At 39.5% G+C, this 23,284-nt stretch overlaps 1 protein-coding gene across 2 annotated transcripts in view; it reads right to left on the minus strand.

The window, feature by feature from the left end:
* Positions 1-2,572: 2,572 nt before the first annotated feature.
* Positions 2,573-23,284, minus strand: part of LOC124596521 (4'-phosphopantetheine phosphatase) — a 167,045-nt gene continuing 146,333 nt past the window's right edge. For both annotated transcript variants that reach the window (XM_047135688.1, XM_047135687.1), the window contains exon 15: positions 2,573-3,306. In XM_047135688.1, the coding sequence (XP_046991644.1) occupies positions 3,087-3,306 (220 nt within the window). In that variant the 3' untranslated portion in view covers positions 2,573-3,086. The remainder of the gene's footprint in view (positions 3,307-23,284) is intronic.

Raw genomic sequence — 23,284 nt, forward strand, 5'->3', positions numbered from 1 at the left:
TTTTATAACTTAAATGGAATTTCATACTTACAATGGCAGTATAATGTGTGTCTAAGAGGGGAGGGGGTATATTTGGCGTAACATACTAACATATCACTTTGGTGAAGCGATGCTACCCATTGTTGAGCTAACCGACTAACAATAGTTGTTACAGTTAAAAGTATTCTTATTAGTTATGTAGTTTAAAACTGCAAACTGTTTTGGAAGTTTTATTATTGTTTGTGCATGTAAACAGGTACAGATGTTCTGATGTCACATACGATAGATAGTGTTTTGTTAGCTGTCTGATTCATACAGAACTGTCACACATTAGTGTCAAACAGAACTGATATAAAGTATGAGAACTAATTGTATATGATGTGTTGCCTCATATACATCAGTTGTAACGTAAGGTGCCACATAAGCATGTCTCAGAAGCAGTGCTTTCTATTATTTAGAAAAAAGTTGAGAATTTATCGAAACTTTCAGAATCCAGCACACAACTGCAATGGTGAAGAATCCACATTAATGTAAATACATGGTTTCTCTGAATATTATTTCAAGATGCAGCAGTTCATAATTACAAGTGACAGCACTTGCAACCTGGACGTAAGCATTTCTCACATAAACTTTAGCAGGTAACTATTCACTTGATCACTGTAAATAGATTCAGTTCTATGCCATGTCACTAATTACTACTTTGAATATAATCATGAAATGAAACACAATGAGACAATTATTGTGGTGCAGAAACCAAGTTTGTGGGACAGCATAATCAAGTCTGTCAAAATTAAGGTGCCAGAAAACCTAATAAACAGGGATAGAGGTTTCACTTTAATCAAGGCTGGGGTTCTGGCACTCAATTTATTAAGACCTCACCAATCATCACTTCCATCAGAGCTGGAAACTGTGGAAAGAATGTGTGATTCATGGAATATCAGTGTGAGCTCTGGAAAACGAAAGACCATCAAAGGGTGTAGTGGGCATTGGGAGTCAAACTCAGCTATAGATAGTGGTATAAGACCAATAGTATTTCAGTCTAGTTGCTGTCCAGGCAACAAGTACACATAACAGCAATACTCACAGCATCTGAAGAAAACCGCTGGTTCATGGAAATGTTGTTTGCATAAAATGGAAACATTAGCTAAGCAGAACACCCAGAAGAAAGTCATAATTATCTACGATATTTGTATTCAGACCACCACTGCTATGGATTTGATCATGACAACTTTGGTACTTTGAATATATGTGGAAAGTAACTGGAAGTGCTTTTGTTGGGCACAGAACTCTCCTTGCTCCACTACCAGTAGGACAGTCTAGTGTGTCAAATGATTGCGGAGTACCAGATTTTCATGAGCTGTCACCAGGACAGTCGAAAGTTGGAGGTGTAAGATGCATATTGATGCACATTGTATTTGCCACATTGTAGACACATTACACATAGCACATTCCACCTCTGTGGTTGTGCAAACACTGGGCATTTCATGTGTATCTGTGGTTAGGGTGTACCATTAGCAACTTGATTCAGGGGAAAACACAGTCCCCGGAGTCAACTGCCATGGGATGATGTTGATTATAATGGACTAACAGTGTGCAAAAGGGTCACAGTCCAGCACATCACTTCCCAACTCAATGTTGAACAATAACAGCAACTACTCCTCATCCTCCTCCTAATCACTATCTCACTTGTGTACTGCCTCCTCATCACAGAGTGCAGTGATTAAATGCTGAAATGGTGGGAAAAAGACTGCCTCATTCAGTGAGTCACAGTATACGCCAATGGCAATTTACGATCAAAAATTACATATGGTGATGCATTCTGCTGGTCCGCAGGGCACTGTTCAAGCTGGAGTGGACACACTCTTCATCTTTCACTGGAAAATGGTAAAAGAAGCTACTTTGTGATCACTTGCATTGGTTTGTCTAGCCTACAGCAAGCTGTAGGTGACATGTACCGAAAGCAAGATATGCACCACTTCATCGCTCTCAGATTGTATCAGAATGGTTTGAGCATCACTCCATAGAAATAAGGGTGCTTCTGTAACTCTCAATCAAAACATGCATGCCATGGACCCAGCTCCCCCTATTTCCAAGAGTTGTGGGCACCAAATGAGTGATTAGGGATCACGATACAACCAACACTTTGTGTCTTGTGGAGTGCATGCCACAATATGTCGCTACAGCCATCGGGTCAAAAGATATTGTTACCGCTACTGGGTTAGTAAGTATGTCTAATTCAACTGCTCACAAGTGCAGATTTCTGCTGTATATGGGAATTTCTAAATCAAGTCATGTTAAGTTTATCTGTAGTTCAGTGGGATAACTACATTTAGAGAGTCATACTCAGTGACATGCTGTCATTCCATTTTCCACCCAGTATGCTGACAAAGAAAAACCCAAACTTGTTCGATTTCAGTTTTTCTCAGTTAAATTATAAAACATATATGGAACTGATTTCTGTGAGTATTTGAAAAAGTGATATTCAAGCATGTAATTTTTATGAGCTTGTGTCAAAATAACTATCAAAGATCCCTTATAAATACATACTTGAGACAGCTCATGAAAACATAACTATATGTTCAGATAAATTACATATAAACAAATATAACTTTTTATTATGTCTTTTTTTACATTTCTGTGTACAAAATTTGGAAAATACAAGCTCTGCTTCAAGTAATAGATACTTATAATATCTTTAATAACAGCAAACACTTTCATATTTTTGTTACGTAAAACTGTTGTACTGGAGATTGTTGAACAGTTGATTTTGTGTGTAAGCAAATTATTTTTTAATAATTTCTTTAAAACAGCCTACTCCTTACCAATAAAAATTCAGAGCTACAGAAAAAATAGTAAAATTTAGGGCAATGTTTGTTTCTGTTTTGTATACAGCATCAGAATGAAATGAACATAAGCAGTAAACCCACATTTCACCATGTTATTTTCTTGACTTAGGGCTGGGCAAGGGAAGGGTGGATGATTTAACATACCAAGTAGTTCACATGTTGACCATATATACTGAGAAAATTATACCATAAATATGGTAGTGAAATTCCAAATATAACTCCAGTAACTAAGTAGCAAATAGGTTGACACAACCACATGTGTTAGCTTCTCTGGTGAGGTTGCTCATATTTACACATGACACAATACATGTCTCCTCCAAGTCGAGCGGCCAACCACCGGTTTTTGATTACGGCAAGTTTGAGGCATTCACAAGTGAATTTTGCTTCCAGGTTGGTGTGTACAGAACGTCCCATTCCTTCAATGACAATTAGATCCACTCCATTATCTACTAATGCTTTGGATAGCTGCTGGTTGAGGCGACTGTAAAAGAAGAAAAACAGGTTAATTGATGATTAACTAATGTGAGGTTTTTGAAACAAGTACACATTAAAATTTGTTTTCAAATCTTTAATTATCCTTGCAGCTGCACATAGTTGATTCAGTGTAAACTACACACATTTGACGAGAACAGGGCCCAATTAACAAATATATAAATGGAATTATTATGTGAAAGACAAGACAAATTAACTATAGCAACACTTGTTTGTTTCACACTCACAAATACCAAGAAGTATTGCCTACCAATGGGGATTACATTAACAGAGAAAGTGGCATACTAAAAGAAAACATAAAATGGCCAATAATTACCAATAGGTGCTTAATGTTGGTATTAATATTAGTTTACAACCATCTATGCAAAACTGTCCTTTTTTTTTGGCATTTCTTCCTCGTGTTAGTTTATCTATTGTGACACCTGTTTCTGATTTCTTGAAGCAAGGTCTGGATGCTACTGATCGAGATGAATTAAACTGGTAGCTCTTCCTATATGTATCTAAAGCCTTTTATCTGATCTGCTTCCTGGGAAATTACACAAATATTGTATCTGTAGAGTTGCCTACAATTGTTGCTTACTTTCTCTTTCAGGATTACACAAAGCCTGTTCTAATCTCAGTTTGCATGTCATCTCTTATTCCAGTAGGATGATATCTAAGGGCAAACTTTGGAATTCTATTACCCATTCAAAAAAATGTGGTGTTCCCAATTTCTCATTTTGGGATATTCTGTCATTTGATAAACATTTATTTAATTACTGCCTTATCTCTTCATTGTGTCTTTTGTCTTTTAGGACGTATCCTTTCATTGATCGGGGGAATTTCATTCCAGGTGATTGTAGTTAGGTTTTGATAATTTGTTTTATTCATCCACATCTCGTTTCCATACATCAATGTTAACACACTGATAGACATAAAATTTGAGTCTCTTTTCTTGTTTACCCTTCAATCAAAAGTGCAACACCGAAAGTAGTTGTAGAATTTTGTTATTTGGGCAGCCAAATAACTGATGATGTTCAACGTAGTGAAAATGCACAATCAGGGTGGCTATACCAAGGAAAATATTTCTGCAAAAGAGGAATCTGTTAAATGTTGGATGTAGAATTAAGTGTTAGAAATACTTTTATGAAGGTATTTGTTTGCAGTGTAGCCATGTATTGAACTGAAACGTGGATGATAAGCAGTTCAGACAACAATAAAATAGCAGTTTTTGGAATGTGATGTTACATAAAAATGCTGAAGATTGGATGGGTAAGTAATAAATTGGTCATAAATCAAATTGGGTAAAAAGGAAAGGACAAATTCTGAGGTGTCAAGGAATTGTCACTGGTATTGGAGGAAAGTATGTATGTAATAACTGGGAGACAATGAAATGAATACAATAAGCAATTTCAAATAGATGTAGTTTGTAGTAGTTATATGCAGATGAAGAAGCTTGCACAGGATATATTAGCATGGAGATCTGCAACAAACCTGCCTTCTAACAGAAGAGAGACACCTCTCATAAAATAAGTATTTGTATAACTCATATAAATCTGTAAACGTGTCAAGAAATGTGTAAATAAAAGTACAACTTTTACTTCTCCTACCTAACTTAGTGGTCAATGTTGCTGTTCCTCCAGTACAGTAACTGAATATGCACCCTGAAATGTGCCACTTATTATAATAAGGTCCATACATTCTGTCATCACTGACTAAGGCAAGGCAAATATTCTTAGACGACATGGCCCATTGCTAATATGTTCACAAACACATGAATTAACCAACTTCATGTACCTAAAACATTAATTTTTCAGGATCGTATTCCAACATGTGTGTTCGGCCAACCTGATATGTCAGGGACACTACTTAATATCTTTAATGAACCGTGCTATGAATTATGGCAAATTTGAGCATTAGCTAACCTCACAGAAGAGTCCTGGCTGGCTATTCCAAAAATGGTAATTCATATAGAATAGGGACCACTAAGATTACAGGTATCCTGTGCACTTCAGTATTAACTACTGCTTCCATACACCAACTACTTATCACACATGTCAGACACTAAACTTGTCTGATGAATGATCACTCACTCAGTGTTCCTTTAATAAACACAAGTGAACTGAGGACTCAAATGGAAGCATCGAATCAAACAAGACTTAGAGAGCATACCCAAATTATCATCATGTACGAAAACTGTTGCTGCTATGCATGGTCACTTCAGTAAAAATGAAGACAGTGTTTTAGTAATGTCATAGTAGTTGGAAACTTAATGTGTATCACAATAAGAAGCATAGAATAAATTTTGCGATATTCTGATATATCCCCTCTGTGATGAACTGCAGTAAAGTCCCTCATTTACATTTTTCAGGGGGGCTTAAAAATAGTGTGATATTGTGAGAAAATGTAAAGGTTTGGAAATTATTTTTTAAACATATGTATAAGTTATATATTATGAACTAATTGTTAGTTGATATTTTTTGACAAAAAAATTAGAATTATAGATTTTTTTTTATTTCTTCTGGTGAATTTTTTTTTTTTTTTGTCTGATTTCCCGGTCCATACATAGATTCAAGATTTTAGATGTCTACATCAAAAATTTAGCTTTACAACCTGAACATATAAAAGGGGCAGTCAAATGAGGATGAGACAAATAGAAAAAAGTACACAAACTGTTTATTATTTGCAAGGTAACTGCCATACCTTAACACATTTATCCCACTGTGAGACAAGATGGCCAATGTTTTAATAGTAAAATGTTTGCAATTGCCTATGGAGCCACGATTGTGGCAAAGTGTGCACCTCTTTGTCTGAAGAAACTTGAAGGGCCCGAATGTCTTTCTTCAGGACTCCAAAAATGTGGAAATCACATGGGGAGAGTTCAGGACTGTGTGCATGATGTGTAAGGACTTTCCAGTGAAAGTTCTACAGTGTAACTGGAACAACCTTGGCAGTATGCTGTGAAACAATTACTAAAGTGAAGCACGTGGAGTTGGGCAGCATATTCAGCAACTGGCTGGTCAGTTTAGAGTGATCAGATTTTGTACGTGAAGAAATAAGATATTTGTGAAAAATTGGAATAACAAAAGGGACGAAATGGGACACTAGACAGAAAATATTCTGCATATACGACTGCATCGCTTTACTAAAATAAATAACTGAAGTTTATACACGCAAAAAGGCATATACCTTAAAAAGATAAGATTATTCAAAATACTGAGAAATTGAAAGAATGATTTCTTAACCAATGAACACTGAGGTAGACATCAATAATCTGTAAAATGTTTGGCTACTGCATCAGGAACACTGCCAGTAACTTTGTACTTATCAGAAGTTCTAGTATCTTTCAAAAGCTTTGAATTGGTTAATAGCATGTTATAGAATTCCTTGTAGGTAAGGTCTTGATAATGAGTCTTAACTATTAGAATTGATTCAATAGTTTCACTGGTAAAACAGTATTTCTCATCAATCCAAAGGGAATTCAGAATTGAAAACATCCTTTCCACAACAGAGTTGCGCCTGGTACAGCAAGAGCAAAACTCACAAGTGTGTGTACATTTATACATGACGTAGCTGTACTTTTAAGTGTATGGAACACATCACACCATCTCTCATCCGTTTCCAAATTTGCTTTTTCTCATTCATCAAATTTCTTGGATCCAATGTTTACACGCATCCTATACCATCACACAATACATCTTCTTCTATTGGAAATGTTGCACCTGACTCTACTCTCTTAAGAATTTTCAGGCAATTTAAAAGTTCAGCCCAGTTAACAGAATTTTTCAATGTTGCCCAATGAAATGATTTCAGAGGTTGAAATGGAGAAGTCCACTTTTCTAAATAAGTCACAAAAGTGCCATAAAATAAATTAGTAATCATCTTGTATTTCGACTGAGTGAAGATACCTTACTTTTGCAAGTTAATTAAAACTGAAGAAATAACCGAAGTTTGAAATTAACTAAATTTCCTGTTACTGATTTTTTTCTTTAAGCAGCTCTAACTCTTCACTAGATTATGTAGTTGAAATCATGGTTCTTTCCTACATTTGGATTTAATTTCAAAACATTTTCAATTGCCTTTGTGTGAAACAAAGCCAAAGAAGTGACTGTGGGTTCTCAAAAAAACTGTTTCAGCAATGTAGGGCACCTATCCTGGGACATAAAATAAGATTTCAAAGGTCCATACATATCAATAATGCCTGTAATTCTTGGCAACAATGATAACCACCTAGTTTTAATACTACCTAGAACCTGCTTGTATTCAGTATCAACGAATTCACAGAATGATTTCAGTTCCTCCACACACACAGTGTAAATGTGAAAATATTGAAATATTTTATGCACTATTGTTTCCGTGTCAATGGGAAGAATGTCTGCACTTGTTTGACCTCCACTATGTACCGAAAGAGCTACACAACCAATGCCTTGAATATTCATCTTGAGGACAATGTTCAGTTTGGAATAAACATTTTTTGTTCCTGCTCTCTTGTAACCACCAAAGTTGGTGCTACAGCTATCTGCACAAAATCTGATGATTTTGTCAACAATAATTTGCTTTCTTAAAATATCTACAATCTAACTATCTAATAATTCTACCGTTTCTCCACCAGTGTTCTGAAGACAGATTACTTTGCACTGAACACCTCTGGTAGGTATAAAATATCTAGCTAGAATCAGAACTAGCTTCAAGCTTTTGTGATTTGATACATCAACCATCACAGACACACAGTTTTGACGTAACTTCATGCATTGCATATAGTGATAAAACATTCACTACAATTGACTCACATTTTGTCCTTGAACATGTGAATTTCTTCCCAAATAGATCTCTGATGAGAAGAGTCATGCAGGCCATTTAACAGAATGAATGACTGTGTAATTTCGGTTTGGAACACATACAGCCCTTCTCCCACAGCAATGCATTTATTTCCTCCATTTGTAGTTTCTTCATACTTACAAAGGAAGTTATGTTGCTAGAAGTTCTCACAGAGACTGCCAACAGAAGCCACTTTTTCTTTATGTACTGCATTATATCGGCATGTCCTCTATGTTCAATGGAAGAAAAACTGAACGACACAATGTACATTCTACCTCCATACACATGGTTTCTTCAAGAAAGGGAACTCTTCTTTCACAGTTTTTGAGAAAGAACACTTTCTTTTCTCCATATTAATGGGCATCAGTTAGTTTCACACATAGCAAACAACAGACAGTGGAGTGCAATAAAGCAAGGTTACCTAACCCAGTGTTGAAACTGCAGTCTACCTCTCATTGTTGTCAGTACCAGTCCAAAGACAACCTGTTGGTTGCATCTACCACAAATTTATATCGTCTAACTGTGAATAGCTAACTTGTAATTATTAATACAATTGAACATTGATATCCCTATAACATTAATGAAAACTTTTTGCAGCTGACTGTCATTTCTGCAGTAGCAAATAATCTATGCGAATCACGAAGCTCATGCATAAGTCACTGGCACTGATCATGATGACAGAAATCTTCTGTTCACAACTCTCCTCATCCTGTGACCAAAATAATGCTTCATTATTCCGTTTTTGCATTCAAGACAAAGCACTCAAGACAGTACTAAAAACTATGTTTATGACATTAAAAAAAGAAAGAAAGTTAAGCTTATTGCTAATTATGAAAAAATTGGATATTTGGCATCTCGAATATTTTGCGGGGGAAAAGAGGACAGTCCCATTAAAAACGGGACATCTGATCACCTCTTGGCCACAGTTTGCCAGTGGCCATTCCTGCAGACAGAGAGCTCATTGGCTTTCATGTCCACGTAGAAAGCAGCACAGTGGTTACTGCTTAATTTATAGTTCATGTAGGTGTTGCCACAGGTAGTCCTGCCTTTCATTGGGTAGAAGATACGTGTGACTGGACTAGAGTAGGTGGTGATGGGAAGATGTATGGGATAGGTCTTGAATCTAGTTCTATTGCATGAATATGAGCTAAGAGGCAAGGGCTTGGAACTGGGGTGGAGCTGGGATGGACAAGGTTATTGTGTAGGTTCATAAGGTGTCGGAATACTACTGTGGGAGGGTTGAGAACGATAGTGGATAGGATAATCCTAATTTCAAAACATGATGAGAGTTAGTCGAAACCCTGACAGAAAAAATGATTCAGCTGCTCCAGTCCTGGGTGGTACTGTATCACGAGGCGGAGCGCTCTTTTGTGGCCAGACAGTGGGTACGTGGAGAAAAGGCTAAGGAGATCTGCTTCTATACAAGGTTGAGAAGGTAATTTCTCTCTGTGAAGGCACAGTGAAATCCTTTGTTTATTTGGAGAGGAGCTACTGTCACTACAAATGTGGTGAGTGTCTAAGCTGTATGGAAGAGACTTCTTGGTATGGAATGGATGACAGCTGTTGAAGTAGAGTTTTAGTGGTGGTTGGTAGGATTGATGTGGAAGGAGGTACTCATGTATCCATCCTTGAGGTTGAGATCAACATGGAGAAAGGTGGCTTGTTGAGTTAGGAGCACCAGGTGAAGTGAATGGCGGAGAAGGTGTTGAGGCTCTGGAGGAATGTGGATAGGGTGTCCTCACCCTCAGTCCAGATCATGAGGATGTCATCAATGACTCAGGACCAGTGAGAGGTTTGAGATTTTGGGTGATTAGGAAGGATTCCTTTATGTGGCCCACAATAGGCTGGAGTAGGATGCTCCTATGTGGGTGCCCATTACTGTGCCATGGATTTGTTTGTAGGTGATGCCTTCAAGCGAGAAGTAATTGGGGGTAAGGATACAGTTGGTCATTGTGATCAGGAAGAAGGTTGTAGGTTTTGACTCAGTTGTGCTGTGGGAAAGAACGTGTTCAGCAGCTGAAAGGCAATGGGCACTGGGGATGTTAGTGCTGAGGGAGGTGGTGTCAATGGAGAATATCAGGGTATTGTGTGATAAAGGAACAGGAACTCTGGAGAGTCAGTGGGACAAATTGTTGGTGTGTTTTATATAGGATGGTAGGTTTTGTATAATTGTATAATAGCCTGAAGATATTGGTCATGGGAGGAAGGATTCTCGCAGCCGGGGTAGGGGGGGGGGGGGGGGGGGGGAGATTTGAGGAGGGATTTCTGGAATGGGGTCAATACGACAGGGTTTGTAGGTAGACAAATCTGACAGCTGATAGTTCAAGGTCAGAATTAATTTTCACATGGTGGATTGCAGTTCTTTCTGTGGCTGTATGGTCAGTTTCCATGTTGAGCACTTTGGGGAGTGATTGTGAGGCAAGGTTTTATGTTAAGAAATTATAAAATCAGGGGTGATTTGGGGAAAATCATGTTTGGATGGAGGAGTGATCTGAGTAAGGCAAGGTTCAGTACTGGTTTTTGAGTTGAGTCCCCACATTGGAAACACTTTTTGCCACTAACCCTATCAATCAGACTCAAACCAAAACCAATACAGAACCCTCTCTGACTCAGTTCACTCCCCCATACAATTATGATCCACGTTCATTGTCCACAGATCACCCCCTGTTAACATTTCACAATTTTTTAACCTCAAACCTTGCTCACCATAATTCCCCAAATCATTCAACAAGGAAACAAACCTTAGAAGGGTTGCCACAAGTTTCCCTAAGTGAAATTCCCAGACATTTCTATGATTTACAAATAAGTTTCAGCATTTTTCCCTGACAAATTTTGAAATGTCAAGGGTAAATTAAAAAGTTTAAACACATTTGGTGACAAAAATATGTATCTCCTTGGAGTCGCAAGACGGATTTAAAATACCTTCACTGATTTTAGAAATAACCTCAGAAAAAAGTAGGCCTCTTGAGAGAAGTATATAAGGCAGGGAACAACTGTTTAAACCAACATTGTATGTGACCACCAATAAAATGTTGGTTCTACTGTGTGTTTTATTGATGGTTATTATCTGCTGCATTATGTCTATTATTTTGCAGGTATTGTGTGCCTTTTCTTTCAATAAATATACGAGTACATAGCGTACAAACCGCCAGCGACTGCCACAATTTTCTTGTTCTTATTGTCCATACTTTCTAACATATTAACTACTTCTGAACTGCCTAAATGTACTAGAACAAAATAAATGTCTATAAAATGCCACATTGTACAATGTGCTTGTGGTGAGACAGTAATAATTCCTGAACTCAATCACCCATGGTCTCTGACCTGTTGAGGAGCACTGCAGTCCTGGGTCCATGGATAAACCATGAAAATCTGCTACATTATGACAGTGAGACTAGATCCAATGAGCAGGGCCTCCACATTAGTGGGAACCAAATGGCTTCAGATCAGCAGGCTCAATCCCTTACAATACCCACAGAAATGGCCTTTGGATTTAGCCTGTCTTGGAAATCCAGTTGTGTGGCCAGTTATTCGCGAGCTGCAGAGAGGGTGTTAATGAAATGTCACCGTGGTGATCAATCCATGCAACAGATAACTTGTTCAAATACTCTGAGAATCAATAATAATGAAGACAGATAGCAATTCACTGTAAAGACGATTGCTGAGCTGCAGACGGGCAAGTACAAAAAACAATCTCTCACACAACTAAATTTTCAGCCACAGCTTTTGTCAGAAAATGAGAGCACATACACATTCACACAAAATCACTCAGACACAAGTTACACATAAATTACTGCCATATCTGGTTGCTGCATCTGCAGTCTCTGAGAATCAGATCCAAACTATCACTCCTCATGCCTCCCTGCTAGGCAACTGGCAAGAAGTGGTGGCAGCACTGACTGCAAGCTGAGGGGAGTGGTAGGAAGGGCAGAAGCAGTAGGAATGAGGAAGGTGGGAAGTGGTGCACGAACTCAGCTGCACCCAGCCAGCGACGATGCACGACACCTCAGTAAACAACCCATTTCATCTACTGAGACAAAATTGAGATTTTTCCAGTGCTTTTTTGCCCAATATTCCTGATTTGTTTGAAATTCTCTGATTTACAGAACCTGTGGCAATCCTCCTTACGTACACAGAAAGAATCACAATCCACCACTTAAAAATTGATCCTGAACTTATAACTGTACATGCTGACAAAAGCTCCACCACAGTGGTTTTGAACCACTGGGATTAGCTGGGGGGGGAGGGAATCCATCAGGCTTAAGATTCATCTGCCAACAAACTCTGTCAAGGTGACCCCATTCCAGAAATCCAGCAGGATCTCCAGTCACTCCTCAGATCCTTAGCCACATCCCAGTAGCTCTCCCCTGAGTATCTCTTTCCTCATCCCTACCACTCTCTGCATTCCTACCTCCTACATGTTTCCTAAAGTCTATAAACCTAACCATGCAGATTGCTACATTGTGGCCAGTTACTATGCTCCCACTGAGAGAATCTCTGCTCTTGTGGACCAACAACTTCAGCCTATCATACATAACCTATCCACCTATATAAAAGGCACCACCAGTTTCCCCCAATGACTGTCCATAGTTCCTGTTCCTTTACCACACCATGCCCTGCTATTCTCTATTGATGCCACTTCCCTCTACACTGGCCTCACTGCTATTGAACACCACCATTCCCAATGCCCAACTGAGTCCAAACCTACAACCTCCTTCCTGGTCACAATGACCAGCAATATCCTTACCCGCAATTAGTTCTTGTTTGAAGGCATTGCCTGCAAACAAATCCATGACACAGCAATGGGCACCCACATAGCAGCATCCTATGCCAACCTATCACGGGCCACCTATAGGAATCCTTCCTAACCATGAAAAATCCCACACCTCTCACTGGTTTTGGTTCACCGATGACATCTTCATGATCTAGACCAAGGGCGAGGACACCCTATCCACATTCCTCCACAACCTTAACACCTTCTCCCGCATTTGCTTCACCTGGTCCTCCTCAACCCAACTAGCCACCTTCCTCAAGGTCGGCCTCCACTTCAACAGTAACCACCATACCATACCAAGAAGTCCTTTTCATACAGCATATCCACCTGTGGTTGTCACATCTGTAGTAATGAGCAGTCCCATTCCCGATACACCAAGGGTCTCACTGAGACCTTCATAGACAAAAATTACCCTCCCAACCTTTTACAGAAACAGATCTCACACACATGTCTCTCCAGTCACATTCCATCACCCGCTTACCCACTGTCTGGCCACAAACAAGCATTCTCTTCATGACTCAGCACAATCCAGGAATGGAGCAACTGAACCACAATTTCCACCAGGGTTTTAACAACCTCTCATCATGCCCTGAAAGCTCCCAAGTCCTTGCCAAATGGCTCACATCCATCCAAGTCCCATACATCCTCTCTCTCATTACCACGTACTCCACTCTGGTCACAGGTATCTCCTATCCCATCAAAGGCTGGGATACCTGTGGAAGTGGCCACATTATCTGCCAACTGAGCTGCTGCAACCACTGTACAGCTTTCTGTGTGAGCATCACAACTAACAAGCTGTCTGTCCTCACGAATGGCTAAGCCAAACTGTGGCCAAGAGACAGCTGGACCACCCAGTTGTTGAATATGTTGCCTGACACAATGTGCTCCCTTTCAATGACTGTTTCACAACTGACTGTGTATTAATAACACCAGCTTTCTTGAACTGCCCAGCTGTGAACTCTCCCTGTAATACATCCTACGTTCCCATAACTTCCCAAGCCTCAACCCACCTATCTATCCTTGTCCCTGCTTCTGCTCCAGCACCACACAGCTTATCACCATCATTATCATTATTAATCTTTGCTCGCAGCTCTACTGTATTCCAATGAGTAGTCTGACATGATTGTGCATCTGCACAGGGAGATCAATATGGCATCAGGCGCATATATTATACAGGGTGTTCACACATCGGATCAAAAATGTATAATTCCAATTTGTTTGTCTCAGATGGGGATATCCAATGATACCACACTTGATTCCCCGCCCCATACCATGCATAGGTGATGGGGGGCAACTTTGAAATCTTCAATGTGAAACCATAGCAAAATCTATATACATTTTATCTGAAGCATCATTTTGCCACAGATGGCGGTGTAATCAGAGGAATAGAAATGGGTATACAATCATAATTATGACACGCTCCTTGAATATCCAATGGCAAGTAGGATCCCACCTCCACGCTTTATGACAGGCCAGTATTTCAGAACTTCTAACTGGAAACACCATTCACAACATTGTCTCCCTCCAACATATTGCGCCGCTGTGGCTGTGGCTCGAGGCGAACACTACTTTTCTAATTATAGTACGTGTTCAAATGTAGTACCACCAACTACAAAAGGTGTATCAGAAAGCGCCAACAGGCCATGAAGACTTGGTCGACCACATCAGAAATGTCTGGATGATATTCCTGTAGATATGCTTCTGTCCTATATAAGGTCATTTGAAAAGTGAATCAGTGTTTTGTAGTTGGCGGTACATGTTTGAACTTTTACACACACACACACACACACACACACACACACACACACACACACACACACACACACACACCAGATGGTGTTCCAGTACATATATAAAAATATCTGAGTATTCGAATGCAACATTGTGTCAAAATTTCAAGCCAATCCACAAAAAATTTCCGAGAGTCAAGATTTAGAAAAAACTAACATTTACATTTTTGGAAGATGAATGCCAACAGCCATTAAGTAATATATGAAATGCGTATTTGAACCATCAGCTGTTTTTACTTTAAACCCAAATTCTACCGGTTTTGATCTAGGACCATCTTCACAGATAATAGTTTAAGCCACCATATTGCGTTAGTCATGCATATGCATTTTATACTAACATCTATATTATTACTTACATTTATAGAAATTGTAAATGTTCCTAATCGCAAATCTCTGACTGTTTTTGACTGAAAACACACACACACACACACACACACACACACACACACACACACACACACACACACACAACTTTGCTGTGGCTCAGACTACTTAAATGGAAAAGAAAGAAAAAAGAAAACAGATGTTCCTAAAATGTGTGGGAATTGAATACACATCCTATTCTCCTTCTCTCCCACTCCCATGTCTCTGTCCATCTCCCCCTTCCCCTTTCTTTGTCCATCTCTCTCTCTCTCTCTCTCTCTCTCTCTCTTTCTGGCCATCTTCTCCTCCCCCTTATCTTCATGATAGACAGAGTGAACTGAATGAAGTTGTGGAACAAATGAAGCAAGAGAAGGTCAAACTTCATGATTCATACCAACAACAAGTAGAAACATTAGTCCATGAGAAGGTCCAGGAATTCCAGTCACAGCTGGATGATACTGAGGTGGCTTTGGAGCAAAGAGTGAAAAGACTTGCCGAAATGACATTACAGCAAATCAAACTTCTCACAGAAAAATGTCAGATGGAAGTAAAACTCGTGGAGAAGAAACAACTAGATGAAATGAATTGTATAACATACAACTAGCACAGGCAAATCAGCAACTTGCAAAGTTACAGGCACAGATTCAGTTGCAAACTAATCATCGAAATGGTGCCCCTCTCTCTCTCCACCATCCCTCTCTCTCTGTCCATCACCTCTCACCAACCTTTCTCTGTCCATCTTCTCCTTCTTCATGCAATGTCGTGTCAAAATTTCAAAGCAATCAGTCATGAACTTATGGGGATATACAATTTTGAACAAACAAGCATTTACATTTTTTATTTATATACATAAGTGTTTCAGTGTGACACACTAATGCTTCTGACTTGTGGGATAAGTACAAGGAACCATTTGTTTGACCCAGGTTAGGAAGGGCTGAAGATTTTGAAGTGCACAGTACAGTGAAATACAATGCACATTCATGATTTTTTCATGCAAGGCCTGCCCCCACACAATACATGAGCAAGTTGCTCAGGAACTCCAAAGATACAAAGGCAATGGGGTTATCTAACCAATTTGTGCATGCCTGTGGACATCACTCTTGGTCATTCTCAAGAAGCTTTCAGGTGGTTTATGCCCGTGTGCTGATTTTAATGGAACAGTAAACCCAGAAGCTGCTGTGAACTCTTTTCCACTTCCATGTCTGGAGGAATCGATGGATATACATGGGCAGAGCAAATACTTTTCAAAGCTGTATTTATGTAAGGAATATTTACTGTTAGCAATGAATAAGCAGTCCAAGCAATATGAATACTTTGTGATAAACACTCGCTTAAGTTCCAGTTTCAAAGACTACCATTTGGAAGTGCTTCAGCTCCCACAATTTTTCAATGGTTCCTGAAACAGTTAATAGCAAAAGCTCTTCTCGTACAAACTATTTGGATAATATTGTAGTCATGGGTTGTATGTCTGCTGAACAATTAGCAAATTTAAACTATTTGTTTCAAGTTCTTTCTGCGACAGGCCTAAAGTGCAGCAAAGAAAAGCGATCCTCCTTCGAGAAAGGCCTAAACTACTTAGGTCACATTATTAATGCCCAGGGTATTCAACATACTACCTCACACTTGGCTGAAATTTGAGATTTGCCAGCACATCATAACATTAAGGAGCTCCAATCAGACATGCAGAAGCTCACCTACTACATCAAATGTATTCCTAGCACTGTACAAATTGCTGCTCTGCTCAATCGGCTGTGCTGGAAAAATGTTCCTTTCATGTGGTCTAAAGAATGCCAAAACACATTTCAGCAATTAAAGGAGGCATTGGTAAGTTGTCAATGACTGCCTCATTTCGACCCAGCTAAGGCTGTCATGTTAGCTGTAGATGCATCTCCTTGTGGGATAAGACTGGTGCTCTCCCATAAAATTGGTTTTTTCTGATAGACCTATTACATTTGCCTTCAAAATCTCTCAATAAAGTGCTGTGTAACTACAGTCAGTTTGAAAAAGAGGCAGTTACCATTATCTATGGTGTTACGAAGTTTTACCAATATTTGTACGGTTCAAAGTTCTATTTATTGACAGCCTTGTCCAGTCCTGCCAGGCCTGTCCCTCCTAAAACACAAAAATTGCAACAAAGGACTCTGATATTGTCTAATGAGTTGATGTACAAACCCACTGCCCAACATTCAAGTGCTGACTTCTTGTGTCGATTATCAATCAGTAGCATCACAGCATTTGATTCTCCTGAGGAATGTTTTTGAATTAATTCTCAGGTTTTGAATGTCTTCAAAATTTTCCTCTTGATTTTTGGCATGTTGCCACAGTAACTTCTTACGACACAGCTCTTCAGGTTGTTTTGCAATACAAGCACTATGGATGGCCCCACACTTCAAAAGAAATTCCCCACCCAGTGGAGCATCACTACTTCTCACATCATCACATACTATCTACGTGATCAGGATATGGAGAATGATAGTGCATGTGTTGTGATCCTGACTTCTTACAGTGGGAAGCTTCATTGCATCAAGGACACTGGGGCATAGTTCACACAAAGCAACTCCCAGACATCATTATGCTTGGCAGGGAGTGGATAATCAGATTGAGTAAATGCTATCTAATTTCAAAGTTTGTGCAGAAACATCAGTCAGCTCCACCACAATGCTTTTCTGAGTGGCCGCATCAATCCGGCTCATGGCAATGCATTTGCATCAATTTTGTGGGTCCGTTCTGGAATATGTGATGGTTATTAGTGGTAGACACTTACAGTAAGTTTCCTCTTGTCCCCATGACATCCACCACTATGGCAAGTACGGTATCAGCTTTGTCATCTGCTTTTTTGTCTTTAAGATCTTCCACATGTCATTGTCTTAGGCAATGGACTACAGTTCATGTCAGCTGATTTCCAACAGTTCTGTCCCACCAATGGCATACGCTATGTGACAACTGCACCTGTTCACCCTCAGTCTAACGGTGAAGCTTTATGGTTCACCTGAATGTTCAAAAGTCACATGGAGAAACTCTGTTCCTGGGAACACATGGGTGCAAACTTTAAAAATTTTTCTCCTTTGGCTTCTTGCTATGTGACAGGACATAGCCAGCAGAATTGTTACGTAGTCGTAGACACTGCTCCATGTTGCATCTTTTGCGTCCACCATGGACACGATTTGTTCTGACAGGTCTGGCAAAGTGTCAGCCACATGATAAAGTGCTGTACAAAGTTTTCGGAAAGGAACAGCACTAGGAGCGCAGAGACATTACCAAAGCCACTGGACATTTTCCTTACGTCATCCAATGTTCCGCTGGGCAGCAGCACCACCACCAATACCCACTGCAGCGCACTTCTGAGTATGTCAGTGACTCTGCTGCAGAATGTTTGTCCACAGGCCCAGTGTGTCACTGGTTTCTACACCAGCTGTCGCTTCAGTCTCTCTGCCAGTCACAGCCAGCACCATCACTGTGGTGCCCATGGAGGTCGACACTCCTCCACTGTCACCACCGCTGATGTCACCGATGTTGGCGCCCATTACCCTCGGCCTGAACCAGTGTCTGTCAACACAACCACAGTTGCCCACATTATGGGGCCTGAGGGGGCCCATTCCCCCTCAAAAATTCATTTTTGGGGGTGGGGAGGGGTGGAGCCCCCAATAATTTAAGAAAATTATTGGTTATATTATGCTTTGTAAAATCACAAAATTATGTTAGAATTTTTTATTTTCTTTGTTTGATGACTGTTACCTTTAAAATACATCCAGTAAAGAGTTAAAACAAATAATTATTACGGTAGTAAGCAGGTTAACTGAAAATGAGTGGTGTGAATCATGATAGCGTTACAGTACTATGGGCACACTTAGAATTTGTCCCGGTGCGTTAGCCTTTGGGTGTCTGGCGCCAGCGAGCAGTGCTGTGGCCACGGCAACATCAAAAGGACTGGAGCAGAAGCACCTGGAACCCTTCACCTCATGTCGCCTTGACACTTCGAGACATTACGACGACGCGGCTATATACAGCCCACCCTGCTGTCGCAGTCATTCAGTGTGGATAGTTTCGATCAGTGCATGCTGCAGACGTGTTTAGTGTTATGACTTTAGTGTCTAGTGGACTACTTTATATGACTATATTTCACTCGTTTATTTTAGTCTCTTAGTGTACTGTGAATTAAGTTTGCAATGGATAAATTTGTTACCAAAAAGGTATGCTTGGAAGTTGTTGATACTGCAAGTCAACCTCCAACAATTAATGTGTCATCAATCGCTTCGTCGTCTTCAGATGAGAGCCGTTCACAGACGAAACCTAGACAATCTGATAAGGGAAGATCATTTCAGAAGTCTTGGTTGATCAAATATACATGGCTAAAATATGAAGCACCTACGGAAAAAGTTTTTTGCAAACCATGCAAAGAGGCAGATGCTAAAAAAATCTATTACAATTTCTTCTTCTTAAAAAAAAAGATGAGGCACTTACTTCCACAGGGTTTTGTAACTGTAAAAAGGCTTTGGAAAAATTCTGTCTTCATAAAAATACGTTTACACAAAGAAGGTGTTCTGAAACTAAATTCTATCACTAACCGAAGTGTGGCCTCCCAATTGAATGAACAGTTAGATAGTGGTATAAAGAAAGGCCGTTTAGCTCTTGAGACAATTTTTACTACCTTGCAATTTCTATGCTGACAAGGACTAGCAATTAGAGGGCACAAAGGAGTAAACTCAAATTTTTTTCAATTGATGCAACTCCGAAAGAATGACATACCTGAGTTTAAAGATCGGTTAGGGCATTCGGGTATAAGTAGACATCCCACAATATTCAAAACGAGATTATTGATCTACTATGAAAGTCTGTGTTGAGAAAGGTATTGGTTTCAGTCAACAAGACTGAACATTTTTCTATTATGGTTGATGAAACAAGAGATTCTTCCATTAACAAACAAGTGTCATTTTGTATTTGTACTGTTGACGATTCCTTAATCATCAACAAAGAATTTATTGGCTTATAAGAGCCTCCCAACACTGAATCACAAACTCTGTTTAGTATTTTAAAAGACATTTTTGCTCGTCTTGATTTGTCAATGGATAACTTAACAGGGCAGTGCTATGATGGTGCCTCGAATATGGGAGGTAAGTATGATGGTGCCTCAAACACGAGAGGTAAGTTCAAAGGACTAAAAAAGTTACTTTTGGATATACAACCAACAGCATGTTATGTGCACTGCACTGCTCACAGTTTGGACTTGGCATTTGTAGACAGTCTCTGCCATCTTACGTCTATGAGGAATATTATGGCTTTAGCCAAGGACTTAATAAACACCATAAGCGAATCCAACAAAAGATGGGGCTTTCCACGTAGTTCCAATCACGAGAGCAACAGCAGAACGTTCACTTAGCACCCTTACATGTCTGAAGTCATATCTCTGATCAACTTGGGACAGGAGCAATTGAACGACTTGGCTGTTCTTCATGCCCACCGAGATGTTTTGGGTGAATTGGATATTCGACCAGTCATCAACGACTTTGTATTCAGTAATCCAGTCAGATGCCTGACATTTGCATCTTTCTAAAGACACTCTAGTGCTAATAATTGCATCTAGAGCAATATTAAATATCTTTATAAAATAGAGAATTAAATACATACATAATGTTAAATTTTCAGCTTCGAAATATTAATACTAGTTTAGTACTGTATTGCTGTATTACTATAGTACTGTATTAGTTATTTTCAAATACTTAAATATTTTTAGGGTGTAAGACCCAATTAAAATCCACTATTTACATACTTTTTGACTGAAAGTATTAGGCATACTGTATTAACTTTATTAGCTGTATTAAAGCATTAACTTTGAGATATTGTTTTTATTTAATGAACCCTGAGCCTCATTCAAAGTAAGCTTAAATTAGCTATTTCACTTATTAATCAAAGTGCTATTACTGTGTGACAGCAATATTATAGATTTTATTCTTTTAATGATAGTTTAGGATTTATTTGAATATAATTTCAGTCTTTTCAGAGCTATATATTCATGGCTCTGTAATAGTCTATAAGGATGATTGTTACTGTAAATTAAATTAGCTTTATGCGAAAATACCATGCGTGTTTGTTTTGTTTCTTTTTTTCAAAGCCAAAAATGTGTCAGGCTTGTTGAGTTTCCCAGAGTGTTGAGTTATTGAGAGTCCAGTTTTCGGGGTTCTAATGTTGATCATATGACTCTAAACTGATCAAAAAAACTTTAAAACTCACTATTCTTCATTTAAAATTTAGAAAATGTCCCTGGGCAAGACCCCCAGTACGCCTCCCCCCCTCCCCCCAAATATTTTTTATAAGTCGGTGCCCCTGGACACAACAGCCTCGGAAGGTCACCACACCACCCCAGAAGATCACTTTGCTGTTCAACCAATCACAGCATATGCATCTCTGGATGTGGGTATGCACCTTATGGCTGGTTTTTTGACTGCTGTTACTGGTAACTCACTATGTGCACACTGGGGTGCATGCAGAGAGCTGCCATCAGCTACAGTTAACAGTTACACTCCCTGTCTCCCCATCTGTGTCCACATTCAGTCCTCCTCCCTGCCATCACCATGTGCTTCTGCCATACATAATAACAATGTGGAGGTTTGGAAGTGAGGAATGTTGTGTTGTCTGAAGAGCAGAGTGCCCAAGCACAGTTGGCATCTCATGACGAAACTACAGAAGAGTATAGTCTCTGCATGATGCACCAATGAATAAGCAACACTGGCATACAAGGTCTCCTAGAGCTTTGCTACACTGCTGCAGTCAGTGGTCTACTTACAACTGAGCAGAGGAATGCTTGGCCCAGTTGCCAGTCAATAATCAAGATGACAGGATCATCTTAGATAGGCTACCATTATATTAAATGTCGAATGCAAAACATTAATTTGAACATTATGTCAGTTAGTCTTCAAATAAAGAGTCTTGTAAATTTGTCTGTATCATATCATACTTTAATATTCACAGACAGTTGTAAATACGAGGTGTACAACTTTGCTTCTGCCATTTGCCGATAGGTAGTGACAATGGTAAGTAGCAAATGAAAGAAACGGATCGCAGACATCCGGCAGTTAGCTTGGACCTCGATCGACATAACCTCATTAAAACATTAGTCGATTTGTATCTGCATTATAAAGTTGTTCTTGATTGAAAATGTCAGTTTATGAGCGTAATTCTCATCTTTTGCGCTAGGTGTTACTGTTTTGTTTCAGTATGAAGAAAACAGTGGCCGAGTCTCATCAAATGCTCTGAAGTACGTATGGTAAGGATGCTATTAGTGAAAGAATGTGTCGTGAGTGGTTTCAATGCTTCAAGAATGGTGAATTTAACATCGTGGACAAACACAGGAGTGGAAGAGGGAATTGTAGACATTGCTGAGTGTAGACTAACGTCAAACTCAAGAATAATTGGCATGATTAGTGGGAGTGACACAGCAAATTTCAAAACCTCTCAAGGCTATGGGCACAATTGAGAAAGAAGGAATTTGGGTCCCGTGTGAGCTGAAACCAAGAGGTGTTGAACAGTGTGTGTTTGTAAACAGTTACTTCAGAGGCAAAAATGGAAGGGATTTCTGCATTGCATTGTGACCGGGGATGAAAAATGGGTTCATTATGATAACCCCAAATGCAAAAAATCACTGAGATATCCCGGCCATGCTTCCACATCGACGGCCAAACCAAATATTCACGGCTCCAAGATCATGCTCTGCATTTGCGGGGGACCAGCTCGGTGTGGTGTACTATGAGGTGTTAAAACTAAGTGAAACAATCACAGGTGCTCATTATCAAACACAATTAATGCACTTGAGCAGAGTATTAAAAGAGAAATGGCCACAATACACCGAGATGCATGATAAAGTGATTTTGCAGCACGACAACACTCGACCCCATGTTGCAAAAGAGGTCAAAACATACTCGGAAACGTTAAAATGGGAAGTACTACCCCACCCACCATATTCTCCAGACATTGCTTCCTTTGACTGTCACCTGTTTAGATCGATGGCACATGGCCTGGCTGACCAACACTTCCGATCTCATGAAGAAGTCACAAATTGGATTGATTCGTGGATCGCTTCAAAAATTGAAAAATTTTTTTGACGCGGGATTTGTACACAGCCTGAAAGATGGAAGAAAGTAGTGGCCAGCGATGGAAAATACTTTGAATGATACATGTGTAGCCAATTTGTTTCATTAAAGCCTCAAATGTTGGGGGAAAAAACGGTGGAAGCAGAGTTGTACACCTTG

The sequence above is a fragment of the Schistocerca americana genome, chromosome 2, assembly GCF_021461395.2.
Source record: "Schistocerca americana isolate TAMUIC-IGC-003095 chromosome 2, iqSchAmer2.1, whole genome shotgun sequence".
Classification (NCBI taxonomy): domain Eukaryota; kingdom Metazoa; phylum Arthropoda; class Insecta; order Orthoptera; family Acrididae; genus Schistocerca; species Schistocerca americana.